This window comes from Zosterops lateralis, assembly GCF_965231275.1.
Source record: "Zosterops lateralis genome assembly, chromosome: 8".
NCBI classification, from domain to species: domain Eukaryota; kingdom Metazoa; phylum Chordata; class Aves; order Passeriformes; family Zosteropidae; genus Zosterops; species Zosterops lateralis.
Genome location: NC_139768.1, coordinates 7,164,996 through 7,191,674, shown reverse-complemented (window position 1 = coordinate 7,191,674; position 26,679 = coordinate 7,164,996). Strand labels below are relative to the sequence as shown.

The 26,679-nt window shown below is 37.3% G+C and overlaps 1 protein-coding gene across 4 annotated transcripts in view; it reads left to right on the top strand.

Moving 5' to 3' along the window:
* The window catches only part of KAT6B (lysine acetyltransferase 6B), a 103,527-nt gene extending 78,841 nt beyond the window's left edge, over positions 1-24,686 (top strand). For all 4 annotated transcript variants that reach the window (XM_083866722.1, XM_083866720.1, XM_083866721.1 and 1 more), the window contains exons 13-17: positions 14,476-14,707; positions 16,473-16,632; positions 17,221-17,487; positions 18,638-18,938; positions 20,588-24,686. In XM_083866722.1, coding sequence (XP_083722848.1) covers positions 14,476-14,707; positions 16,473-16,632; positions 17,221-17,487; positions 18,638-18,938; positions 20,588-23,076 — 3,449 coding nt within the window. In that variant the 3' untranslated portion in view covers positions 23,077-24,686. The remainder of the gene's footprint in view (positions 1-14,475; positions 14,708-16,472; positions 16,633-17,220; positions 17,488-18,637; positions 18,939-20,587) is intronic.
* The last annotated feature ends 1,993 nt before the right edge of the window (positions 24,687-26,679 follow it).

Here is a 26,679-nt window from a genome sequence, read left to right as displayed (position 1 = left end):
CCCAGCCAGCAGCTGGAAGAAAAGAAATGCATGTGACTGTTAGGATAAACCTTTCCAACTGTGCTGGCTTGGATGTTGACAGTTCATTTGCATTACAGTAACAACTGGGCTTAATGCTGAGGAGCAAAGTCCTTGGTAGCCTTTTGTTATTTATCTTGAGGCTGTGTCTGGTCCAACTGATTGCAGCAGTTTCTTCCTCCCCTTCAGAATTCCTTGTTTTTATTTGGTTTATCTGTTCCTTGTGAAATTATTATTTTTGCTCAAGAGATGAAACATTTTTTAAGGATCCTGGGATTTTGTTTGGGCTAAATACATCCTTTGTTTTGTGGGGTTTTGGGGTTTTTTGGTTCATTTGTCTGTGTGGGAAAGTCAGTGCTAACTTTTTTAACTTTCTTATCGCTTATTGCATGCAACTTGAAAAGGCTGGGTTGTTTTTTTTTGTTTTTTTTTTGTTTTTTTTTGTTTTGTTTTGTTTTTTTTTTCACTTAGCTTGACTTAACCCCTGATTCTCTTTTAGGATTTAGGATATGTAGCTCAGATTTTTTGTGAGAAAACCATAATAGGGAGGGCAATTCAAGTCTGACAGTGGAAGAAGCAAATAGAATTTATATTACCTGAGGACTTTTATTCTGGTGTAGGAAAATCGGCCTCTGTTAAATGTCTTTGTTTACTCATTTCCCCAAATCTGTTTCTTAGTCAAGTGTTGGGTTTTGTTTCTTGTTCCCTTCAAACAGGTGAGTAAATCTTCAAGTCCTGATTTGCAGAAGCAGCAGGGCAACAGCAGTAACAGCACTTGTCCAACAGCTAAGGTATAGCACCAGAGAAAGCAAGTTTCCAAAGGGTGAGAGGAACAAAAAAATTTGCTCTAGAAGTAAGGGAAAACTGTTAATGAAAAGTTCTTTCCTCCTAAATGCTTTCCATGAGTAAATATCAGAGCCATTGATAAAGGAGGCCAGTACCATTAGTGGTATTTTTACATTGGTAACCGAGAGAGGGCCACTCTTCTGCTCAGTTAGTGGCAACATTCATTAGCCTACATTACTTCTTTATAATATTTATTTGCTCTTTTCAGCTTCGAAGAACTTGACTGAAGGTCTAGAACTAAAGCTTGCTTCTTTGCTCTCAATTCTAATCCTGTCCTCTTGTCTGCACATACCTACAATTGAACGTTCCTATGTAACCATTTAGGGGCTTTTGAGCACAAAAGCTGAATCAGTGAAATGCTCTGGGCTGAAAGTGTGTGGGGAGTAAGTACAGATATCCTCTGAAGGGTTTGTTATACATGATCCTGTAAGCATTTTCCTTGAGAAGTGAGGGATGGTGATGGGGCACTGAACAGGCAAAAAAAAAGATGCATAGCTTTGTAAAGTGCATTCTTGAATTCCTTCCAGTTTACACTTGTTTCAGAAGATCTGCATCTCTCTATGGAAATGTGGAAGATGTTCACTGCTTAGTGCCCAGTCATGCAGAAGTGGTAAGCATTGTGTATTGAACCCAGGGAAGTGCTGTAGACAGAGAAGTTTTCTGTCCCACAAGTGTCTACAGGTAGCATAAACCTGTACTGATGAGAATAGGGACAGTGTTTATTTCTTACAGCCAGCAGTTTTGAGGTACTTTTGAAAGAAGCTGAAAAAACTGCATTCCCTGAAACCTAGGTTTGTCTTCAGGCACAGTTTCAAGGAGGCTGAAAAGGATGAGATTTTCTTCTGGTGGTTAGTGCAATTTTGTTACTTCCATTAAGTTTGTTAAAGAGCTGGTTCTAGCCTGTAAAATCAAAGTTTCTGTCAAAGGAAGGAATTTGGGTTTCTGCTAAGCTTGAAGATGAACATACAGCTCAAAAATAAAACCCTTATTTTTTAACATGCTCAATTCAAACAGCATTTACTTTTCTAGGACCAGCTAGTTATTTCCAATTTCCTTGTGGTTCCTGTACTTGAAAAGCTCTGTCTTCTGATACAGACAAAAGGTTACTTTTTGATTGAAAGTAACAATTCCTTTTAGACAATTTTGGGCTTAGTTTTCTCACTCATGCGTTACTATGTCTTGGTTTTGGAGTATCTTCAGAAGGAGGCAGGGTTGAGCTTTCCATGGCTAGCTGAAGTTTGGACAATGATCTCTTCCTCTAGTTTCATCTTCCAAAGTGGCATTTTGGTGCTTTAATGTATCAAGAAGGTTTGAAAATGTTGCTGTGGCCAAAGATCTGTTTTATAACTCACTTATCTGTGGTTCTCACGGTAGTGTTTCCAGGCTTTCTGCTTTAACAGCAAATTAGGCTACTCCTTTGTGGAAACCTGAAAAGCAGTGATTTTTTTTTTTTTGTGAAGCACCATGTTTGTGCAGCCATCCAAAAAAAATCTAATTGAGCAAAACTTAAAACTAGTAATGGACTAAATGTGGCCTCTCATTTAGGGCAACATATTGCTGGTAAGATACCAACATTTGGGAAAATGTCAACCCTCTTTGGAAGATGAATAACTTTTTTAATACAATAAACATGTTGATAATAAGTGGTAGAAGAGAGCAAAAATGCTGCCTCAGGTTTTTACAGGGCCTCTGAAAAAGTAGTATATTAATAAAGAAAGATCCTCAGAAGAGGTGAAATGCTTTCTTGACTGAAGTGTTTTCATTTTTTGGTAGGAAGCTGGAATGAGGTAGATGAGAAAAAGCCATTGCAGTACAGAAATGGTGTTATTTATTCTTTAAAGCATACCTGAAAATGGAAACAATGACAAACTATTAACAGAAAAGTGCTTTGAGGGCAAAAGAGAGCAGAAATAATGAAAAAGTGTTTTTCTTCTTCATTATGATGAATTCACAGTTTATTTGCTTTGTGTAGCCTTATGGTGATAAGTACCTGTGCAGAATTCTCATAAAGTAACATATTAAAGAGAGGATAACTGATCTTAAACTATTCAGAGGGAAACAAGACATAGATACTGAACTGAGAAAACTTCTTTCGATAATTCACAAATTGACTTCTGGAAAACAAAGCAGTTTTAAAAACAATGCAAAGGTGGATGATGTATTGAAACAAATGTGTTAGGAGAGATCAGAGGAAGTGTGTTCTTAGTGGCATTTAGGTTCTGGTACACTTGTGGAAGTGCTGGGAACCACTGCCTGATACCTGCTTGCAGTTTAGAGCTAGACCTGAGCTGCAGGAGGCTGTAAGTAGTTGGATCTATTTGTGTGGTATGTGTTTATATAACAATGATCTTAATCTCTTTGTCTTAATCTCTTTATGAGAAATCATTTGTTGGTCAGAAAGTAGTATTTTGAAAAACCTGCTTTAAGAAAATCATGTGGAATTTTTTTTATGTATAAGCACTTTAATCAAAAATGAATATGGAGTAGAAATAGCATTTGAAAAATTAGGTTGTCTGTGGAATAATGAACACATTCAGTAAACACCTGCACTGGTTTTTTCCAAAATCTTGCATTAAGATGTTTTACAGTTTGCCCTAAGAAATATTGAAGTGTAACGGAAATACAGTCTAGGAATAAACACTTGCTCACAGTCATGCTTTACTGTGGTCTGTAAACAGAATTGAGGTGGAGATCAAGTTGGGACCATTGGGGTTTTTTTTAAGATAAAATTTACTTTAACTAAGATCATTTCAACACTTCCTTTCTTATATTACAATCCTGAAAGTACTGTTTTGTTACTGCTGGGGCTGTGGCAAACAGTGGAAGGTGAAAAGACCAAGGGGGTGGAGAGAAGTTTGATTTTATTTTTTTTTTTTAGCAGGCTTTGTTGGAAAGGTGTATCCTCAAACTAGACTTATGAAGATTTAGGATCTGTGTAAAACAGGCCTGTTTTGTTTGTTAAATGTGGTGGCCCATGTCAAATCATTCTGTGTTGTGGGGTTTTCTACTCTTGACTGGCTGACTTGTGTACCCCAGTACAGAACATTGTGTCAGTCTCCTCATTGTTTTGTAGTGGTGTTTACAGATGCACTGTGTCCAAATGAAAGGTTGAATTTTCCTTTTTCCTTTTTCCCCATGTCTGTGGTAGCTGTAAATTTGTGCAGTAGCCTGACTGCTGCTGCTTATTTTCTGTTCCTTTCTTGATGATTGATTATGTTGCTGACCCCAAGGCTTGAGTTTGGCCTCTCCTAAATAACTAATAAGGAGCATTCTGTCAAGCTGAGATTTAGATGAGGGGGGAATGAAGATGGATTTTGAATCAAGCTTAGTTGACTTAAGATTATTCCAAGAAAATCAGCCTCTTGGGATTTCTTGGCATCACTTTTATAAAGCTTTAAGACACCGTACATTTATCAGAATTGCAAAAGAAAGCAGACATGTCACTTCAGATACAGCAGCTAAGGCTGCTTTAACTGAAGAGTATCTTTATTCCAGATAGCATTGAAAACAGTGAAAAGGCAAGGCTAAACATGGTGAGAATTATAGTATTTGTTGGACAAAGCTGTATTTATAGGGCATTAGTGAACATGGAAAGCCATCTGCTGAAGACTGTTGGCTGAAAACAGATTTTAATTAAATAATGCATCTTTAATGATTAAAATTTTTACAGAGGGTGAGGTAGCCTGGGAGGAAAACAGATATTGTCTGAGTTGGTAGGGCTCAGGTTAGGAAAGCCAAAGCCCTTGGTAAAGTTAAATCTGCCTGGGGACATTGAGGGCAACAGAAAAATCTGTAGCTACACTGGTGATAGGAGGAAGAATAGGGAAAAAATGTGAGCCCTTTCTGGAAGGAATGGGGGACCTGGTTACCCAGTATATGAAGAAGATTGAGGTATTCCATGACTTTCTTGCTTTGGTCGTCAGCAGTGAGAGCTCCAAGCACATGGCCCAGGCAGCAGAAGGCAAAGGCCTGTCACACTGTTGTTGAGGCACAGAGAGAACCTTGTGCCTTCCTTGACAGATGTCTTGTTTCCAGTGCCAGCATTTTTATCAGTCAGCTCTACCTTCTTTTAAAGAAATTTTATTTTCCCCTTGTTTACTGCTGTTTTGAGTCATAGTAGATATTTAGCAGATTACTGTATCTTTGGCTTAGCTTTTGGAAGTGTGCTGTGATAGGTACATTTGTGTTTGATGCTTGGTAGATAATGTGCACTTTCTTAGGCAATTTCTGTATATGTTGACTAACCAGGTATTACCATCAAATTTAATAATAACCTTCTTCACCTGTTGGTTTGGTTTTTTTCTTCTAAATCTTATTTGGTTAATTCCCTGTTATACAGCATGCTTTAGCAGAGGAAATGAACAGCAGTGACATTTTGCTGCTCCTGTCAGACAAATGCAGCTTGCATCTTTTGTATCTCATGGAGTATGTGTGTCATGACCACTGACCTGAGCAAACTCAGTACTTGCAGTGATTTCTTAGATGTGCCTTTTGGCTTCTCAATATTCAACTCCCTGTTTCACTTTTGTTGGTGTTGTTTAGTTCTACAGGCTATCCTTTGTAGGTACAAATAAAATAATGATAGGAAAAGCTCTTGGGCTCTGGAACTTTATCTGCTCTAGAACTGTTAAAACCATCCCTGATACAGTTTTGGCCCAGGGCATCTGTCACTTTGCAAGTGTGATGACCGTCTTCCTGAGCCACGAGTCTGGGAGAATTATGTTAATAAGCAGGTTAACACTCCAGCTGAGAGTCAGAGCTTAATGGTATGGATACCATCTGTCTGTGCTGCTTGGCCTCAGAGCCGTGTAAAGATTCTGAGGATATTCAGTGTACTCATTATATTAGATGAAGTCTCCTAGGTCCATCTTCCTGTCTTGTCAGTGGGGTCTTGTAGAGGTACATAGAGCCTGTAAGAAGGCAAGCAGGTAATGTCTAGTGAGCACAGGAGATATATTTACAACCCAATATTCACGTGCTGTCAGTATTAAACACCAGAAGGTAAAGGCAGTTCCTGAAGGGAGTTCATTCAACAGTTACAGTTATATAAACAATTTACTTCTCAATGTCATTTATTGAATAGTTTTTAAAATGTATATTTAAATAACTTGAAGATATTGCTGATAAAACCAAGAACAATACAGAGTTGTTAATGATCTTCTAAGCCACTTAACCTACTGACAAATTTATTCATCCAATTGGTATTCAAGACTGATGCCCTCTGCACATACAAGTCTTGCTTTTAAGGGCACTTGAGTTCTCTTTCTCTTGCTTATGCTTTCACTCTGCTTATAAGTAGTCCACTTCATACACAGAACCTCCACTCGAGGGGTTTACTGGCACAGGTAAAGTAAGTGTTAGCAAATTAATTCACTCAAAAGGTGCCTTTTGTAGGTCTAACTGTAATGCAGTCATCTTTACCTTTCCTTTTATTCATGAAGGGCATTTGTTTAGCCCTAACCTCTTCTCTGAAGCTTTTTATAAAGGAGCTAAAGGTTTTGGGCCTCCTGTGTTGGGTTTACTTGAGGATGTGGAGAGGAATGAGAGCTGGCATTATTTCTTGTAACAATAATGAGAGAATCTTTGGCTTACTCTGTTCATCATGAAGAAAGCTTTTCTTTACTCTGACAAAGAAAAGAGAATGTAGCAGGTTGTTCACTGATCTGAGCATCTCAAGTTACAGCTAGTCTTTTTTTTTTTTTTAATAGTGTTTGTGTGGATCTTGGGATTGGGGTCCTTTGAAGCTGTTTCAAAAGTGCTTTCAAAGAGGGTACTAACACCTATTTAAGGTCCTCTATCTTTGACCTTCTTCCCAGTGACATAGATATGAACAGTTCAGAGGCACACAGAATAGTTGTGGAAAAAAAATGGTAACATGAATTACAGTTTTGGGAATTGTAAGTCTTAATAAGCTCACACTTTCACCTTACCTATTTCTGCCTTCCACTCTGGTCTTACCTCTGAACTTGGAGCGTTGAGCTGACCTATCTGTATTGAGCTGTCCTGTCTGAATACTCAGCTGGTTTGATATTTCTGTCAAAATATCTACCCTTTTGAACCTGTGTCTTCTCAACTTGTTCATGTAATATCAAAACAAAGGATGTGATGTTTTGTACAACAAAGACCATTAGCTCTTAGGATAGCTTGAAATGTTGGTTTGAGTAAGTCTTCACTTTAGATTACTGGTGTTTTATTAAAACAGTTGCTAGTACTTGGTGTCCTTTCAGATCTTTGGTTTGATACAAAACATTGCATGAAAACTCACAAGTTCTTCCCTTCCATATTAAAGAATTTATTTTATTTGGTTTCTTTCAAACAAAACAAACTTCAGTGGGAAAGTGCTTGATTCCATCTGTCTGAGTCTGGTAATTAATTTGTGGGGGATGGCATTTAAAGAGAGAGAGAAGAACTCTGAATGTACAAGGGTAACAGCTCACTGGTTGCTTCTTTTGCTCTGAGTAGATTCTCATAAGTATGTTTTCTTCTGACACAAATATTAACAAAATATAAAAAAGAGTGGAATTGTGCTGATTATGTAAGGACTATGTTCTGGGCAGAAGCCATTGCATAGGACCTTCTGCAAAGCTCTGATTTGGTAGTAGGGGTCTCTGAGAAGCAGATTTTTAAGCTGTTTCCAGCTCCCAGCAGTAGTTGAGTTTTGCTGTGACGCTTCTGTCTGCTCATGATTTTCAGCTGTGTATTGGCATCTTTTGAGTGTGTATCTGGAAGCCTTTCATAAGCACCTTGATTATTATGTTTTCTGTACAAGAGTTACTTCAGTGGTGTTGAGTTCTCTTTACTATGTGTAGAATTGTATGTAAATGTTGGTATGTGTGATTGTGATGTGCATACATAAATACAAACCTGAGATTGACAGGTTTGAGTTACACAGTGTGTGGCAAAAAGTTGTTACCCTTACAAATTCAGACAGAAGTCCAGAATGTTAGTGTTATTTGGCTACATGGTGTTACTTTATTTTGCAGATTTAGTGTAATTGTAGTTCTTTAAAGACTTCTGCTGTGAAGGCTACACATAATTTAATTGAATCTAAAATTGTGGAAGGATCAGTAGGCTGAAGTCTGTTCTCGTGATCCAATAAACCCGCTCCAATTTGACTCCATTTGGATAATACTAGTACATGGTTCCTCCTACTTTGTTGCCCTCCAGCAACTCCATCACAAATGTTCTAGAGAATATGACTTGGTATAAGTCACATAACATAAGTCTGTATAAATTCTGTCTACAGGTATTTCCATATGTGCTATCTTCTGAAATTTGGTTGTTAGCATTACATTGCCTCATGGTAGGAGAGCTTGGCAAGCAAGCTTCAGGAAATTTGGAAATAAAGTGCTGTCAGCAGGCTGTCATTTAGGCACTGTCTTGCATAGGTGCATTTTGAAGTGGACTTGATAATGTGGTACTTAACACTGGCAGCTTTCCTGAAGCCTATTTATAGGATCAGTGGTGTTTTCCTATTGTTAGTGTAGCTGACCACGTCCAGAAAGATGGAGTTATGTATTGAACACAGTTCTGTGTAGCTGTTGAAATGAATTTGATTGTGGTGGCCTTGGTGCATGGTTGGGGAGCAAGGTTGTCCTTCAGAATGGCACAGTGTGTCTGTGCAGTCTGGATTGTCCTTGATTCACTTCAGCCATTTACAGCTCAGTGCTGTATCCCAGCCAGGGGAAGCTGCTGACACTTCACCTTATTATGGTTTGCTGTGTGTTGTAGCATTTCAATGGCTGTTTCATGACTGACAACCTGACACTTGTTCTAAGCTATGTCATTCCTGTTTGCGAGTTGAAACCTGATTTGAAAATGGCCTTTCTATGCAGGCTAAGCTTGAGCAAGTTTGGAACCATTTAAATTTGCTTTTTTGTTTTGCTGGAAAACAAATTACAGTGGCAAAAGAGACTCCATGTTGGAAGCCAGATTAACAGATTTGAATTTGCTTCTTCATATGATCTATTCCTCACCCTGATTCTCTGTCATTATATATTACAAGCATACAATCTGATTTTCTGGGTTTAAAAATTATTGGAAATTATTCAAATATGCTAATACAGTCTTTGTTTTGTGAGTATTTTAATACATAAGCAATAAATTATTGGGTTTTGCAGTTTTGATCCTTTGTACTTTAAGAGATGGAGAGACAATTTCTTTCATATAAATGAAGTAAAGATTCCCAATACAGAAAAATAGAAATTTTTCTCTTTGAAGGTGCCATGAGGCTGCTCATGTAGTTTTAGTAGCACATAGAAGATGACAGCAAAAAGGAAATCTTTATTACGTTCAGAAGGGTTTCATCAAGACAGCTTCTTCTTGTGCTTTTGAGACCAAGTCCTCTCTTGTTCAAAGGCTAGTAGTAGGTTAATAGCTACTGGTAGGGTTACTCCTGTAAGACTCAGGAGTTATTCTGGCCCAGGGACCTTTGCAATATTGCATTTTTTGTATGGTTCTTCTCCTGTAAGAGTTGCTCCTATTAAAGAGCTATGTGTGTAAAGTTTATTGATAATTCTGTGAATGTGGAGGTATGAAACAAGATGTAAACATTTCTCTGTAATGAGTTTTTGCAGAGAAGCAGAGCTCTCCTTTTACTGCATTAAACTGCCATTGGTGTAGTTCTGTTTTTGAAAGAAAGACTATTTGATTGCAGCTTTTCTTTAAGGTAAAAAGCCAATCTAGTCTGTAGATATTTTAAGAAAAGTGAAGATACAAGTTCAAATTACAAATTTTGAGTGGAAAATTCTGTTCTTTAGAACACTTAGGCTAATCCAAGATAAGGGCTGGAATACTCTAGTAGGACTCGTTATAGTTTAAAGGTATCTGTCTTCTTGCTGTTTCTTTTGTAAAGTGAGTTCTGTCTCAATTATGAGAATATTTATAACTTTCTTATTCAGAGAGATTGATATGATTGATTTCCTAGAAAGTGATATTGAACATGACTTCTTAAATAAGATCAGAACTATGTTTGTCTCCATTGCATGACGTGATTGATACATAAGACAAAAAACTGTTTCCTTGATCACAGGCTCTTAGATAAAATACTTTTCAAATATTCAGTGTAAACTCTTATTTCTAGAGTTTTTGTAGCAGACAAAAAAAAAATAATAATCTGTTCTAGCTAAAAAGTAGGGCTCATTAATCCTTACCCTTGGGGTCCACTTTGAAGACTGTTTGTTTTGGTTTTTAGCCTCCGTAAGTGAAAAGCAAATACATGGATTTGTTGCTAGTAGCATAGGAGAAAGGAACTGCAATTTCTAAGTACTTGTCCAGGCCCAGAATGAGATTCAGTATTCTTGTTTTCTGTTCAAGTACGTTTTTGCTGATTCTGTTTCTGCTGAAGACAATGCACAGCATTGCAAGGAAATGCACTGATGTTTCAAAACAATAGTTGAGCATCACACATGATGCCCTCAAAAGAGTGAAGTGCCTCTCTTTGTGGCACTGTTCTCAAAGAACCTGCCTGTCTGTAAGCAATGACATTCAAGGAATGGAGGAGTTGTTAGACCAGCACAGTGTCCGTGGCATATGTCACTGTTGTTTGTGGTGAGGTTGCTATGTCAGATACTCCCTTAAGGGAGCACCCAGTTAATAGAACACAGGAAATTGTACTAAAGTTTCAGCTAGTGGCATCTTCTGGAGAATATTGTGTTGAAGCTGCCTTAGGATGATGCCCGGATGGGTTATACTCTGGCTATGTGGAATTTTCAGTAAAATGTACAACTGTATTATCCACTGGAGAAGAAATATTGTGATCCTTTCATAAAAGGATGAGTGATACACTTACAAGCCAACTATAACCCTCCATTTCACCTTCTTAGAAGCTACTCAGCTACAATTATTTATTTTCCAAAGTGTGGATGCTAGCTAACTGGCTGTTGTTTGCTCTTAAGTGAAACAAAGTAATCTTTGTGTTTAATAATAAAACAAAGCTTTTCTAGGACTGTTCTAGGTGGTTTTAAAGTAGAAATAGTAAATATCATTAAAATTATATTAAATTTATTATTTATATTTACATCAAAAATGCTTGTTCAAACTTTCATATTAGCTGAGTTTCCTAAACTCATGCTATTTAACTTGCTTGAAGATACAGAACCAAGCATCCAAAAAAAATCAGTAGTTAACTAACTGAAAGTTTCTGGAGACTGGCACAGATATATTAAAGTTACTGTTTTCACATAAATGTGTTGTGTATTGTGTAGCTATTTCAGAGGTGTTACTGGGAATGTGGTAGATTGAAATTATTAGATAATTACAAGTCAGTTTGTTTAAATATGCTTTAATGCCTAATTATCTCCTTAATTTGTGATGAAGGCATAAAATTTATGTGTGTTATATGAACTTTCCCTTTCTCAGATTGCATTTCTTCTAATTCTTTCAAATCTTGGATAAGATGAAACCTTGATGATTCTGGGAAGGTTTGTGTGACAGAAATCCAAGGCTGTAAATCTCATTGGGCACAATGCTTTGCTGTGGGGGACAGAGATAAGGCAAGAAATAAAAAAATCATTAATGATATTCTGACTGCTGAATTTTGTGATACTATCACTTATATGCCCAGAAGATAAGACAGACAATTCTTTGTTCTTGATTAGGTCTTGTATATAGTTGTGGTTTTAGCTGATGTATAGCCTACAGTCTGGCTTCCTATCTCTTCGGGATGGGTGGTGAAGAGCTCTATTTTTGTCGTGTGAGTGTTGCTGTTGTTCATAATGTGATATCAGGGTTTATACCTTAAGAAAGTTCTTTCAGATTGCCACTTGGAGGCCATCCATTATTAAGATAAGGTAGACACAGCGAGGCTGCAGGTATCTGTTTAACAGGGGCATATTGTGCTCATTTCAGATGCTTCAGGATAGATACATGAGCTACCAAGATCAGTGTTTTTATTTACCTGCAACTTAGATCAATTACTTGGCATCTCTTTGGTAAGTTTAATTTAATAGGCGTTATTCAAATCACAGAATCTGTTAAGAGACACTTTCCATTTAGTGCTTGCTACATGTAACCAAGACTGTTACCTCTGATTTATATTTTTGATCCTCTAGAATATGAGTATCTTGGAAAAGCATAGGTTATATTTTAGAAAGGTAGGGAAGAATACTGGCAGATGTTACTGACATGCAGGTAACATTTCACTGCTTTAATGTAGAGTGAAAAGGACCACTAAGAACTAGTCTCTAAATCCCCAGACACAGGAAAGGTGCAGTGAGCCAGTTTAGTAAAACTCTAAAGGTACTTGTGGTTGGTTACCTAAATAGTGATAGTGATTAGTGGTTTGGATAGTGGGTTTTTAAATTCAGCTTCATATGTTTACCAAGAAATTATAGTTCCAGCCCTCTTATCTGTGAGGAAAATTAAAGTAGAGGAAGAATTTTTGTCAAAGTAACCTTAAAGTGTAGTGAAATGCAAGAATGAAATCTGAGTCTTAAAAATACCCTACAAACACTTTCTATTAGTGCCCAAGACTTCTGAATGGGAAGTTGGTAGAGTAAACTGTAAAGTTACTTGAAGCAATTCTAAGTTGTTCTCATGGATTTCTTTTTAAAATCTAGGTTATTCTCCCTCTCTTTCCCTATGTTGAGGCTTCTGTCACTACTTCTGCTACCTACCTCAGTTTTGCATGTATTTTTTAATGGGCAGTGACATCTTTGTATAAAACTTAGGTTTGTATGTTGCACACAAGGTGATCCGGAATTCTTTCTTGATACAAGTGAAGCTGTGTTTAAAATAAGGCAGAATAGGCTATTCACTATAGATCTGCTTTTGTAAAGTTGGAATTAAAGTAACAATTCTTCACCTTCAAACTATTCATTCAATACACTGTGGTGCTGAATGTGGAATGTGATGTTTCCTGTCAACAGTAGTTGCATGTAGTACCAAGATGTGCTGAAATGTATCACCTAGTTATGAAAAAGTTTAATATGCTATTTTAATGCTAACTTGAAATGCTAATATACCCTAATTTCCCTAATTTTTATGGTAGTATTTCTTCTGTAAAACAAAATAAATTTACTTGCTGAATTTTCAGGGGTACCATGCAGGTGTAGGCAGGCTTCATGTAGCTCTGTAGGAATAGGCAGATGTGGGATGGTATTCCTGAAACTCTGACATTTTATCACAAATCATGCTAATAGATAGGAAAGGCACACTACTTAATAATTTGAAATGGTAGGATTTCTGCTTTTCTCTCTAAATTTCTCTAGGCAAACTGGAGATTAGATGCATATGCGTGTATGTTTTTTCTAAATTCTGTTGTGGACCTTTGGTATTGTGTCCAAGAAAGAGAAGACCAATGTTTCAGGCAGAGTAAATAGCCATACATTTGTCTGTGTATTTTGTGTTCTTATAGAATAAAAATACCTGTGTGTGGTTTGTGTACAGTAGACAATACAGCAAAATAAGGAAACAGCTACTGCCTCTGTTAAACCTGGATGTTAATCATATGCTTTTAATTTATAGCTAATTTGATTACGAGAAACTGTGTGAAGAGGTTAGTAGAATTTGTTTAGCAAACGTGACTGTACTAGATATATTTTACATCACTCTTTGAAAAATAGAAGTGAAAAATTTGGGGGCAAAAGAAGTATTTTAAGAATATTGGAAGGCACAAGAACTGTATATTTTGGTGGATTTCAAAGGATTTTGAGTAATGTAATTCCATAAACATAGTTTCTGTGCTTATGTCAGAGGAAGCATTTTGTAAGCCTGGTTGTTTAAGGCCTGTGTGTTGGCAGTTTTTGGAAAGGCAGAATGTGTCATGAAGGGATGAAATACTGTGAAAGGATCCCTGTTACTAATTGTGTTATTTTTTTCTCTATACTGAATTAGTTTTACAGGTGCATCATCTGGTATGTCAAAGCAGGTGTGTTCTACTCTAAATTGTAAAATCCTCTTAAAGCTGAAGAGTTTAAAGGGACTTACAACATACATAGAATATAAAAGGAAGTTGGTATATTATGTAATCGTGGATCAGTTACTGTCTTGAAGACTGCAGGCAGGAATTATGTGAATGTTCTTAAATGTGAATTAAGAGAGATTATTTTTTAATTATTTCTCTTAACTAATTCTCTGAGTAATTCATCTTGTGAATTATGTTACCTCCAAAATACAACTTCTAACTGTTTAATCAAAAACTTATATCACTTGGGGCTTCTTGAAGAAAAATTATTTAACTGGTATAACCCATGATATTTCCTCTTGAGATTCTTCTGAAAGTTCTTGGCTTCAGTGATGTATCTCAGGTGTAAGAGTTTCTGAAAAGACCAGTGGGTTTTAGTTCTAAAGGAAAACGTGTATGATGGGACCTTTTCTGAAACATGTTGGCTTTTTCTTCTCATCCTTGCCTCACAATTAAAAAAGAGTTTTTGGTAATGTTTGATTCTCATAACAAGATCTGAGTCACTCACAAGAATTTGATCTTTCCTATGTCACTGCAATGATGAAAACTCATCTCTTTTATAGAGAAGATTTCTTAATTTGCCAGACGTTCCAGTAGTTCAACAGTCATGCCGATGATCTTTCGTATTAATTCCAACTTTCTTACAGGCTAGTTAAAATTCCTTGATTTATTATCTCCATGAGGTATCCTGTTTATTTTTATTCTAGGTTATTTACTTTCTAGAAGAGAGGGTCAAGCAGGATCCCCTGAAAAGCCATTGTCTGACCTGGGTCGTCTCTCATACTTGGCGTATTGGAAAAGTGTCATCTTGGAATACCTGAACTGCCACCATGAAAAACAAATCAGCATCAAAGGAATGAGCCGAGCCACTGGAATGTGTCCACATGATATTGCCACAACCCTGCAGCAACATAGCATGATAGATAAAAGAGAAGATAGGTCAGTGAATCTTGTAAAAAAAAATTTAAATACTGAGAAAACATTTTCTACTTACAGAACAGTCCATGTGAAAAATATCTGTGTTAAAGTTTGTCTTTGAAATGAGTGACAACCATCTTACTGTAGAAGTCAGTACGAATGGGTCTTACATAAAAAGCTTTTCTTCCTGGGTTTTTTTTGGATGATCTTTCATGTTAATGGTTACTAGAAGTATGTGGCCAGCTCAAAACATTTTCAGTTAAGAATTTTGTTTCATTCAGTAAAATCTTCCCTAAGAGTTCCCAGCTCTTGCTGTGCAAATATTTTTCTTTGAATACCAGTGAGAGAAAAGTTTGGTTTTTGTGGGTGGCAGTCTCTCTTTCCACACCTCCTCTTTGTATCGTTGCTAAATTCGTGTAAACCATGGGATCAGATCAGCTCTACATGAAGTGCTCCTGCTCAAGGTACTGGTAATACAATTTCTTTTTAATGTTATGATCAATGTTGAAAGTGCATGGAGAAGGTGAGTTCCTCTTCTGTGAATGTCTTCTTTCTTCATGCTCTTGATGGATATTTTAGAACTTTACTGGGTTGCTGGTTTTGTTTGATCTGTTTCTTTATGTAAAGTGTCTTAAATGACTTTCAGTGGTATTTGTGTCTCTGAAGATGATCTTAATTCTTTCTGGATATTCCAATCATAGAAACTTTATAATTAAGGAAAGCTGCCTTACAAACACTGGCTTGCCAAAAAAAAAAAAAAAAAATTAACATCAGAAAAAAGTTCAGCCTTAGTAATTTTTATGTGCCCAGCACTGGTATTCAAAACTAGTAATTTTTGAACCAGTAAGAATGCAAGTCTTCAAAAAGGAGATTGGTTTACAAGATGATGTATGAGAGTAGCAAGAGGAGTGCTGGCATTACTTTAAACCCTTTCTGGAGTACTTTGTTATGGACAATCTGAGGACAAATGTATTTTAAGGGAAATTTTTCTTACCTGTAGTGAAGTATATGTTTGATACAATTCTGGGGAAAGGGTTCTGGATCTGATTTCTTTTCTTAAATTTTGTTTTTCACTTAGAGAATGTTGTAACTTCACCAACCTGAGTTTTACAGCACTTGAAATTCTTGCTACTACTTGTTGTTTAGAATTGTATAGTTCTTTGTAACAGCGGAGTTTAATGGGATATGTGCTAATACAGTAGCATACTGTGCTATTTTATTAGTCTTTACCTACTTCTGATATGCCACTTCACAGTAATTGGAAAGTCATTTTGTACTTCATTAGCACAGGACTAAAGTAAATTTGTATGCTTTGTTAGAAAACCTGTGCTTCTGATTTGCTTTCTTGTCCTGTTAACTTGTGTCTTCATCTGTAACATTATGACTTTTTCTCACTCTTGATTTGATGATCTGCAGTGTTTTCTACCTATGTTTGTATGTAATATTAAAATTAGAAATTGTTCTGGCAGTGATTTAAGGGCCAACACTAAACCTCTTGAATTAGGTTTAGATTAGTCAACTATAAAACTTTTACTTTCCTCTCCATGGCCTAGTGATGGTTAATATTGAGCTTTCACTTCATAAACTGTTGTTTCCTCACTTCCTCTCAGTAAACAGTCAGTAGTGTAAGGATGTTATCACTGTGTGTCAGCTGGTATTTTTAGTTTGATGGATCCTTTCATTTACCAATCTTTTTTTCACAGGTTGTTTTGCAAAAGAATGTCAATTATAAAGGCTTTTGTAAGTGACGACTTTCTAAATTAAATTACTGTTTATTTGATTGTAGATTTGTAATTATTAGAAGGGAAAAGCTGATTTCAAGTCATATGGAGAAACTGAAAGCAAATCCACGTATCAATGAAGTAGATCCTGAAAGCTTGAGATGGACTCCTTTGTTAGTTTCTAATGCTGCAGTTTCTGAAGAGGAAAGGGAAGCAGAAAAGGAGGTAATATCAGATATCTTCTGAATTTCTCTTCCTTTGGCTTTCTTAACTCTGATATATCCAACATAGACTGTCTTAAATACCTTTGACCACTTCTTACTGCTGTTGTAATGCAGAATTTTTGGAAGCTGTGCAGCAGCACATGGTAACTTTGGGGGGATGCACATGAAAACTTAAAATGTGAATGACTTGTCGTGGAGCTGTATTTATCACTCTTGAGGTAGTCAAAGAGCATGTAATCAGATCAAATTTGGTGCAGAGCTCAGGGGCTGCACTGTCAATCGATTCTTTGTGTTCTCAACTTGCTCAAAGTGATCCAGTCAGTGGGCATGTAATGTAGTGCTAAAGGACTTAAATCAATTCGCTGCATCATTAATAGTGCTAAATATCCCATGAAATGCAATCTTCTTTGGTTTGTTATCTGTTAACTGTTGTAAAGGAGCAACTAGATGATTCAGCTGAAATGTTGTTGCTAGGTTAGCCAGCAGTGCTAATCAGAGTTGACTTATTTTAACTGTTTAGCTGAATGTAAAGGATATGGCTAAGTAAATGCTGTTTCAGTGACCTGTTATTTTAACCTCAACCCTTCAGGCTGAGCGTCTCATGGAACAAGCTAGCTGCTGGGAAAAGGAAGAGCAAGAAATATTCTCCACAAGAACTAATAGTAGGCAATCACCTGCAAAAGTACAATCTAAAAATAAATATTTGCGATCTCCAGAAAGTGTGGCAGTGGTGGGAGAGCGAGGGCAATCCACAGAACAATCTAAAGAAAGCAGTGAGGAGGATGGCGGGGATGAGAATCAGCAGAGTTCACCTCCCCGGCTGACAAAGCCCCAGTCCCTGGCCATAAAAAGAAAGGTGTGTTACTTCAATGCTTTGCTTCAAAGTCATTTGTCTCTTGATTTCAATCAAATTGTTATCATCAAAATAACAACCTGGTTTTTTGCCAACATTTATTACACTGTTTTAATCCTTTATGTGTTATTTGTTTAACTGCTCCTCTCTTCTCTCTTCTGCACCCCATCCAATTTTTTTGTCTTTTGGATTTTTCACAGAACTATAAAATACTAATGATATTTTAAAAATCAGAATTTTCTGTTAATTTTGAAATTAGAGATTGCCCTCTGCTGTTTGGCATTGGTATTGGTTCAGTATCCTAATGGTTCATTCTTTTTTTTGTATTAAGATGGAGTCCAGTTTGTGGAGTTTGTCTTTTTATGGGTTTTTTGGGGTTTTTTTTAGTACAGGAACTCCTAGAAGAGGAATACTCCTTTTCAAAAGAAATGCTGACTGCCATGTTTGTATAATTCTTAATTTCTTTGAAAAATCAGCTCTTTGAGTTGCTTAAATTAGTAAACCTAAGAATCCCAAAATTTTAAAGCACTCACCTTGGCCTATGTATTTAAGTGTCTCTGGTGACAATCAGGAAATTGGATTGTCCCTTTTGTTATCCTGTAAGTGAGCTTACTTTAAAGTAACAATAAATCTCTGAGAATGTATAATAATAGAAAAACAAAATCTTGGACAGTTGGCTTTTTTTCTAGCAGCCAACTGTAGGATTCTTGAGATACGCTTCTTTGATGTTATCTATTTTTCTGTGTACATGCTTATTTCTAAAAATACCAGAAACCCAAAATGTAGAAGAATAAGCTTTGATACTTGTGAAGGTTGTTGGGGAGTTAAAAATCTGTAGAGGAAAAATATGTGAGTACAATTTATGTAATAGTGCTATGAATATTATTTGACAGAAGAAAGTAAAAGACACTACAATATAAAGAAAATTCAAGTCTTCATTTACAGAAAGGTTTGTATACATGTATACATACTTATTTAAACTGTTTAGACATTTTACTTTTAGATTCTATCTACATCTGAATTTGATGCCATGTAAGGTGTTTTTTGAATGAATAAATGGATTACTGTAAACTCACTCTACAGAAATTTATGTCCAGAATCAGTTAACAAACAGGAATGTAGGAAGAATTTGACTTGTGGAATTATTTTTCAGAGACCTTTCATACTGAAAAAGAAAAGGGGCCGTAAACGCAGAAGGATAAATAGCAGTGTTACAACAGAGACAATCTCTGAAACAACAGAGGTGTTGAATGAGCCATTTGATAACTCAGATGAAGAGCGTCCCATGCCACAGCTGGAGCCCACCTGTGAGATGGATGGGGAAGATGATGACTTGAAGCCTGTGATTCGAAAAGCTTTTGAGTATCAGCCTGGGCAGCAGAAACAGGAGGAAGAAGAGCAGAACAAGGAGGAGAAAGATATGCATTGTTACAGGAGTGATGAAAATTGTACAGGTAAACTTAAAATGTTCTTATAGCTTCACATAAATAATTTTGTTGGTTTGTGTTCAAAAGGAGTGTTTATTTTTGTCATAAATGTGAAAATTTTTAATGAGATGTACTTAGCCATTATTATCCTAATGTTATAATTTGCTTTTTGTGTTCAGGAAACAAATCTTTTCCAGTCTGAGGCTTTGAAGTTCTTGTTATATTGTCAAAAAATTTATGTCCCTTACAGCAGGGCATTTCATACTCAACAGTGCAAAGGGTATCCAATATAGTTTTTGTATCAGTGGTAAAGGATACAAGCAAAAAGTAAGATTTGATTTACACAAATATCTTTCTATTCAGCATTGTTGGTAATTGAGTGAAATGTTTGGTGCTTCTGTGGCATAATATATCCTCAGCACCAGGATCCTGTTTTTTTCCCTCCATGAAGAGATAGTTTTAACTATGTCCTTTCAAAGCTGCTTTTCTAGTTTGATTTCAAAGATATTTCCTGTCATAAAAGTTAATGGATAGATAGTGAAGCTACTAATGAACTATTCTGAGTGTACACTCTTCCCTTGACCTCCTGGTCCTCAAATTATGCTTATGAGTTTTAATTCCAGAATGAAGGACCAGACTCTGAGGTCTATGTATTTTCTCTAAGAAGCCAGTAGGTACTACTGCTTTAGTATTTTTTTTTAATTGCATGGGAAGTTGCATCCTTGTGGTCCTCGACTGAGGGCTCATGGGCTGATTTCTATTTCAAACAGTTCTTGTGTGATGTGGTACATTAGAATATTACCGCTTTTTCCAGCTTCTCAAGAGAAATTATTTAAATTAACAGTAGCAAGTTCTAGCTGTGTTCCAGTGGTCAGGTTTGCACTGTTTTAACTAGGCTGATGTTTTGTATTTATCCATGGACCACGTCATCAGAATAGAGAAGTATCACTGAAGCCATTACACTCCCAAGTGCAGCATATCTTGATAATTCTCATTTTTTTCTAAAGTATATGTAAGTGGCATCTGGGGAGAAAGGAAAGAGGTGAATGTTTTGATCCTTTTTTATAGTCAATGGATTAGTTTAGTGTTCTGATGCACTCTGTGTGTAATTTTAGTTCTCTTTTGCCTTCTGTCATGTCTCGTGAGCCATGTCATATGTTGCCCATGAGAAAGTACTAGAATGAACCACCTTTTTTCAGTATTGGTATTAAAGCATGATTATGTGCTTGTTGTGGCTTGTCCTCCAGAATGGTCAAAGAGGAAACTCCAGACTTTCATATCATTACTGTCAAAAAAGATGAATGTGTTGCTAGATCAATGTCTAGATAAAGTGAAGGTATACTTCTATTCTGAAACCAAAGGTGGAAAATCAAATATTCGGACAAGTATTTGCTTTAGTTTGTGTCATTTAAATCCCTGGGATTCCTCTAATGTATAAATGGTAGTTCTGATAGTGTCTGTTCAAAGGCCACCCAACCACAGCATATCTGTGTAGTGTGTGTGAGCTGTAGATCCTACATTGCTCTACTGTGTTTTGAGACCTGTTTATAACTCTTGTTTCATATTTCCTCAAAACATTTTGAGTTTATAAATTATTTTCAGGTATATATTGGAAAATATTGATTAGTCTGCAAGCTAAGACTTTTTTTTTTTTGTGTCTCTCTTACCTCCCAAAGATAATACAGAGGATGTAGCTGTGTTGGAAGAAAGCACTAAAGACAATCTTGAACCTTTAAAGAGTAAGCAGGGTTGGCCCAAAGGAGTTAAACGTGGTCCATCTAAATGGAGGCAAAGCAAAGAAAGAAAACCTGGCTTTAAGCTTAATTTATACACTCCACCTGAAACTCCCATGGAGTCTGACTATCAGGTGCTGGTGGAAGAACAAAAGGAAGTAGCTGAAGACAAGCCCTCTTCAGTTCCTGCTGTTACAGAGGAAGCTGTTAAAGAACCTGTTGAAGCATTACCACCACCAGATGATGAGGTAGTGAAAGAAGTAGAACCTGAACCTCTGCATCCACCCAGTGACCCCTTCGAAAAACAAGAAAATGATACTATGAAAACTGGGGAAGAAGAAAGGCATGTAGAAGAAGATGGAATCAGTTCAAAAGATCAAGAAAAAGATAAAGCAGAAGAAGTTTTTGTGCAGAAAGAGGAGTCTGCGCATTTGGATGATCAGGAGGAAGAGGAGGAGGAGGATGAAGAACCTTCTCACAATGAGGATCATGATGCAGATGATGAAGATGACAGTCACATGGGTTCAACAGAAGTGGAGAAAGAGGAATTGCCTGGTGAAGCTTTCAAAGAAATGCTGGAAACTCAGCAATCTTTTTTAGACGTAAATGTTCAAACTGGTAATTCAAATCAGGAGGAGTTAATGGATTGTGGTGTTGACCTTGCAGCTGATGAGTGCGAAGGTGACCAGAAAGAACTTACTACAGATTCAGACCCAGTGCCTGAATCTGATGATGATCATGCAGACAACAACCAGGACCAAAAAGCCAGTGAAGAATTACATTCCGATTTCAAGGGAGAGAGTACTGAGAGCATGGAGATTGACTCAGAGACAGTCCAGGCAGTACAGTCTCTAACCCAAGAAACAAATGAACATGAAGATACATTTCAGGACTGTGCAGAGACTCAAGAGGCCTGTAGAAGTTTGCAGAACTATGCCCACAATGACCAAAGTCCCCAAATGACCACAATGGATGACTGTCAGCAGTCCGACCACAGCAGCCCAGTTTCATCTGTGCACTCTCATCCCAGCCAGTCAGTTCGTTCTGTTAATAGTCCAAGTGTTGCTCCTTTAGAGAACAGCTATGCTCAGATCAGCCCAGATCAAAGTGCCATTTCTGTGCCGTCTCTACAGAACATGGAGACCAGCCCAATGATGGATGTTCCCTCAGTTTCTGATCATTCGCAACAAGTTGTGGACAGTGGGTTCAGTGACTTGGGAAGTATTGAGAGCACAACAGAAAACTATGAAAACCCAAGCAGTTACGATTCTACAATGGGTAGTAGTATCTGTGGAAACAACTCTTCTCAAAACAGTTGCTCGTACAGCAGCCTTACATCTAGTAACCTAACACAGAGTAGCTGTGCAGTGACCCAGCAGATGTCTAACATTAATGGGAGCTGCAGTATGATGCAACAAGCAAACATCAATTCTCCTCCCACTTGTAATGTAAAGTCTCCCCAAGGTTGTGTTGTTGAAAGGCCTCCAAGCAGCAACCAACAGTTATCCCAGTGCAGCATGGCTGCTAATTTCACACCACCTATGCAGTTGACTGAAATCCCCGAGACTAGCAATGCCAACATTGGATTATATGAAAGAATGGGGCAGAGTGAATTCGGAGCAGGGCATTACTCACAGCCATCTGCCACCTTCAGCCTTGCTAAACTGCAACAGTTAACTAATACGCTTATGGATCATTCTTTGCCTTACAGCCACTCAGCTGCTGTAACTTCCTATGCAAACAGTGCCTCTTTGTCTGCCCCCTTAAGTAACACAGGGCTTGTTCAGCTTTCTCAGTCTCCACATGCTGTTCCTGGAGGACCCCAAGCACAGGCTACCATGACCCCTCCCCCCAACCTTACTCCTCCTCCCATGAATTTGCCACCTCCCCTTTTGCAGCGTAACATGACTTCATCAAATATCGGAATATCCCACACCCAAAGACTGCAGACTCAGATGGCCAGCAAAGGTCATGTCTCTGTAAGAACCAAATCCACGCCGCTGCCACCTGCTGCTGCAGCCCATCAGCCACAAATTTATGGGCGAGCTTCACAGACTGTGGCCATGCAAGGGCCTGCACGGACCTTAACAATGCAGCGTGGCATGAACATGAGTGTAAATTTGATGCCAGCCCCTGCTTATAATGTCAATTCAGTGAACATGAATATGAATACCCTTAATGCTATGAATGGTTACAGTATGTCCCAGCCAATGATGAATAGTGGCTATCACAGTAATCATGGGTATATGAATCAAACCCCCCAGTACCCTATGCAGATGCAGATGGGAATGATGGGAACTCAGCCATATGCACAGCAGCCAATGCAGACAGCACCCCACAGTAACATGATGTACACTCCTCCGGGCCACCACGGCTACATGAACACGGGCATGTCCAAACAGTCTCTCAATGGATCCTACATGAGGAGGTAGGCCCCTGGGAGAGACGTGCCACCAAACTGGCGTATGGGATTGATCTGCACAAATACCTTTGGAGAGTACGATTTCAAAACCAGCAATTGGTGTGAATGCAAAAACATTTGTTGGCACCATTTAAAAGCTGTATGCAGCAGAAAGCCTTATACAAGTTTTTCTTTATTTCTTGCTTTGTTGGGTTTTTTTTAATTTTTTTTTTTTTATTATTTTTTTTTTTTTTGGTTTTGTTCTGTTCTGGGCTTTTTTGTTTATTTTTTTAACATTGTGAGATTTAACTTCTCTTCGGGGGGAATTAGGTGGTTTTCCATTTTTTGTTTATTTCATCAAGCTTGAAGTTCTCTGGAAAGGAAGAACTCTTTCTATGAACTGCAATTACACAGCAGCTGATGGTTCAGAGCCATTTTATGTGCCTGCTCCCATTAAAAATGTGGATACATAGACTCCAAAACTATCAGACAGTACTGGATCATGAGCTTTTTCTCTCTCCTTTCCCCACATGTAAATGCCTTTTAGCAGTTCTTTTATTGTATTATTTTGTTTCTGAAGGTGACACTTCTGCATGCCGCTAATGTCTTTGTTAGTGACAGTGCATTTTGTAGTACTGTACAAGTGTTGTGCTTAACAGTAAGCCATTTCTTAATTTTTTTGCCTTGATTAGGTTACCCTAGTTTGAGGGGTAAAAAAACCAGAACTATATTTTTGTTAATTATAAAACTTGTAAAAATAATAAAAAAAGCTGCAAAAGCTATTCACATTTTGGTTAGTTCAAAGGGTTTTATTGCTGTATGTTTAGTGTAAAGTTGAGACTCTTTTCCATTTTTGTGACCAGTTTCTTTGGGGCTGGGTAGGAAAAAAGGCAGCTTTCTGTTTTATAAAAACTTACGTTTTTTTGTTGATTGAAACATCTCAGTGTTTATTTGTCAAGTTTTGAAACATTTTCGTATATGTCCGAATACTTGGCAGGATTTAAAAAAAAAAAAGTAGTGAATTTGGTGTAAAGTTGCTATTTTATGGAAATGCCTCTAACTTTACATTTTCATTCCATCTGTAGATTTTTCTATCTTTATAAAATATTGGAGTTATTTTTTAAGGGAAAAAATAGAGCAGTAGCGTGTGAATAGCTCAAACTAAGCTTACAGATCGCATGTAAAAAGGCAAAAGTTATTTGTGTCTGTTTATATTGCTTCCTTTTTTGTAGCCTTTGTACCTGTACAGAGTGACTGTAAGGGCCGAACAGAAGAGGCTTGATACATGTAAAAATAGGACCCAGTGACACTCTTGTATTTATCTGTTATCTTTTTAGTCAGTCACTTAAAAAAATACCCACAAAAGACCCACCCAAGCAACAAAAATAAAAACTGCAAAAAACTACACCCCCCCTCCCCCAAGCTGTACATTTTAACATAAAATAAATTATGATGAGCCATTTTTAGCCTCTTGTGTCTTGTCATAGTTTGATGTTGCATGGGAATTACCTCCTGAAACAGTGTTTGTTACGGTGCTCTCACATGCTTGATCTAAAGCCCATTAAAGTTGGTGGGGTTTGGATTAGGCTGTTTAGAGCTTAAGTGTAGCTTACTCATCATAATTGCATACACATTGTGAAAATAAAGAGTACCTAAGATTATTTTTTTTAATAATCTTAATAAAATATTGAATAAATATGTATTTAATACCTTACAAGGTTGTCAATATTTAATGTATTAAACTTCTTTCCTACAGAAAGTGTGAATATATATATAAAAGGATATATGATAGTAACAGACGTGCTGTTTGAACTGTATTTTAATGAAAGAGTGGTAATCACTTCCTTTATTGTTGTTGCTGGGTGACAAGATGATACAAATTCTTTATTGAATCTATGGGTTCTGTGTATATGCATACATGTGGGCACACACAAACATACACAGAGATGAGCACTTCTCATCTAGCAATAGAAGGTCTGTAAAGACAAGAAGGCTGTCAATATATGGATCCATGAGTGGACAAATTCAAATGTGGGATATGTGAACCTACACCATAAAAAGTCCTTGTAATAACTTTTCAGAACGCTTCTAATGTGGATGTTGCCACTGTCACTGCAGTAAGGTTGCTAAAGTGAAAGGAGTGGCCATCTTGCCTGAAAACTACCTCCATGGTAGTATATAAACAGCTTTAGAGATAATATTTCATGTATCTGTAAGTAAAAAGAAATCTGTATTTCTTTAAAATCATTACTGTGTGGTGATGCCAAATCAAGAAACTGATACAACAGATTGATGTGCGTGACCTGTTCAGTTTTAATACAATGGAGCAGCAGTCTAAAATAGTGGAACAGAATGAGAGCTAAAATTGCTGGTCAAATGGTAATCTGGAGTAACTTGTGTTTTAGGAGTTTGAAACGCCTGATAAGGAGACTAGAATACAACAAAGATCTTGGTTCCTGCCCTTACATTGTTGAATTTGTTGATTGAAGGCAGAGACTATTTGTAGTACTTAAACTTTGTTTTCATCTTCACAAAGTAACTCACCCTTTTTATGCTTAGAAGAAGGAGTGGAACACGACACAGTTATGTGCAGCCTTCAGGTGTGTTTATCTGGCACCATATCTGTGTTCAATAATTGCATCTCAAAGTAGCATTATGTTTTGTGAGTTTTCATTTGTGTGTTTTTACAGTGAGTGAAAAAAGCACCTGGTTCTTTATCTGCTGCTGTTTGTTTTCAAGTTTTGATGCCTGTAACATACAGGCAAATCAAACCATCTTAGTATTTCAAGTATTTACTAACCCAAGACAGAGCATCGTGACTCCAGCATATTGCTAAAATTCTGTATTTACAATATATGGGTTAAGAGTTGGTTGGGAAATGTTGCATCGTGTGTGCACAGCAGGCAAGTTTCCAATATACTTTTGTTATTTCAGAATTTAATTCCTTTCAGGAGGACAAGGGACTATCCTACATCTTTTCCCATAACAACTATTTAGCTGTGAATTGCGTTACAACACTGAAATTTATGATAAATAAGAGGGTTGTTTTTTTCCTTGACAGATGTACTTGTCCTCTGACTTGTATGTGTCTTGCAGGGTCAGTTTTGACTGTGTGCTCTAGTGCCATCCCAGAGGGGAATGAGCTCTTGCTTTTACTGTCTTCAGAAAATTCTTCACAGAATTGCAGTAGATGATTCTTGTCCAAGGCAGGAGCCTTGCTTGGCCACGCACTCTTAGAGAATGCTCCGTGCCACTGGTGGTTGGCAAGAGGGAAATCAACTCGCCTTGTTCAGTGTGTGTTTCCTGCAGACCTGGCTTGGTGCTGCTGACACTTGTGACTCAGCTGATCAGCAGCTTGTTAGAGTTGCTTCACTTTGTGGAAGTACCATGTTCCAGAACTTCTGCTTTTCTGATTGTCTCATTAATTCTGAGAGAACAGTAGGAAAAAAAAACAAACTGGGAAGTAAATGAAAAGTGTGTTACTTCAGAACTGCTTAATTGGCACAGCTGTGCCAGCAGAGTCCTTCAGGCAAGACCTGGTTCTAGGAAAGGTCTCTGTCTTTGGAGCAGGACATACTTCATCTGGAAGCTGCACTCAGCCCTTTAGCAAAGACAGAAGTGGTAAGTGGCTTGC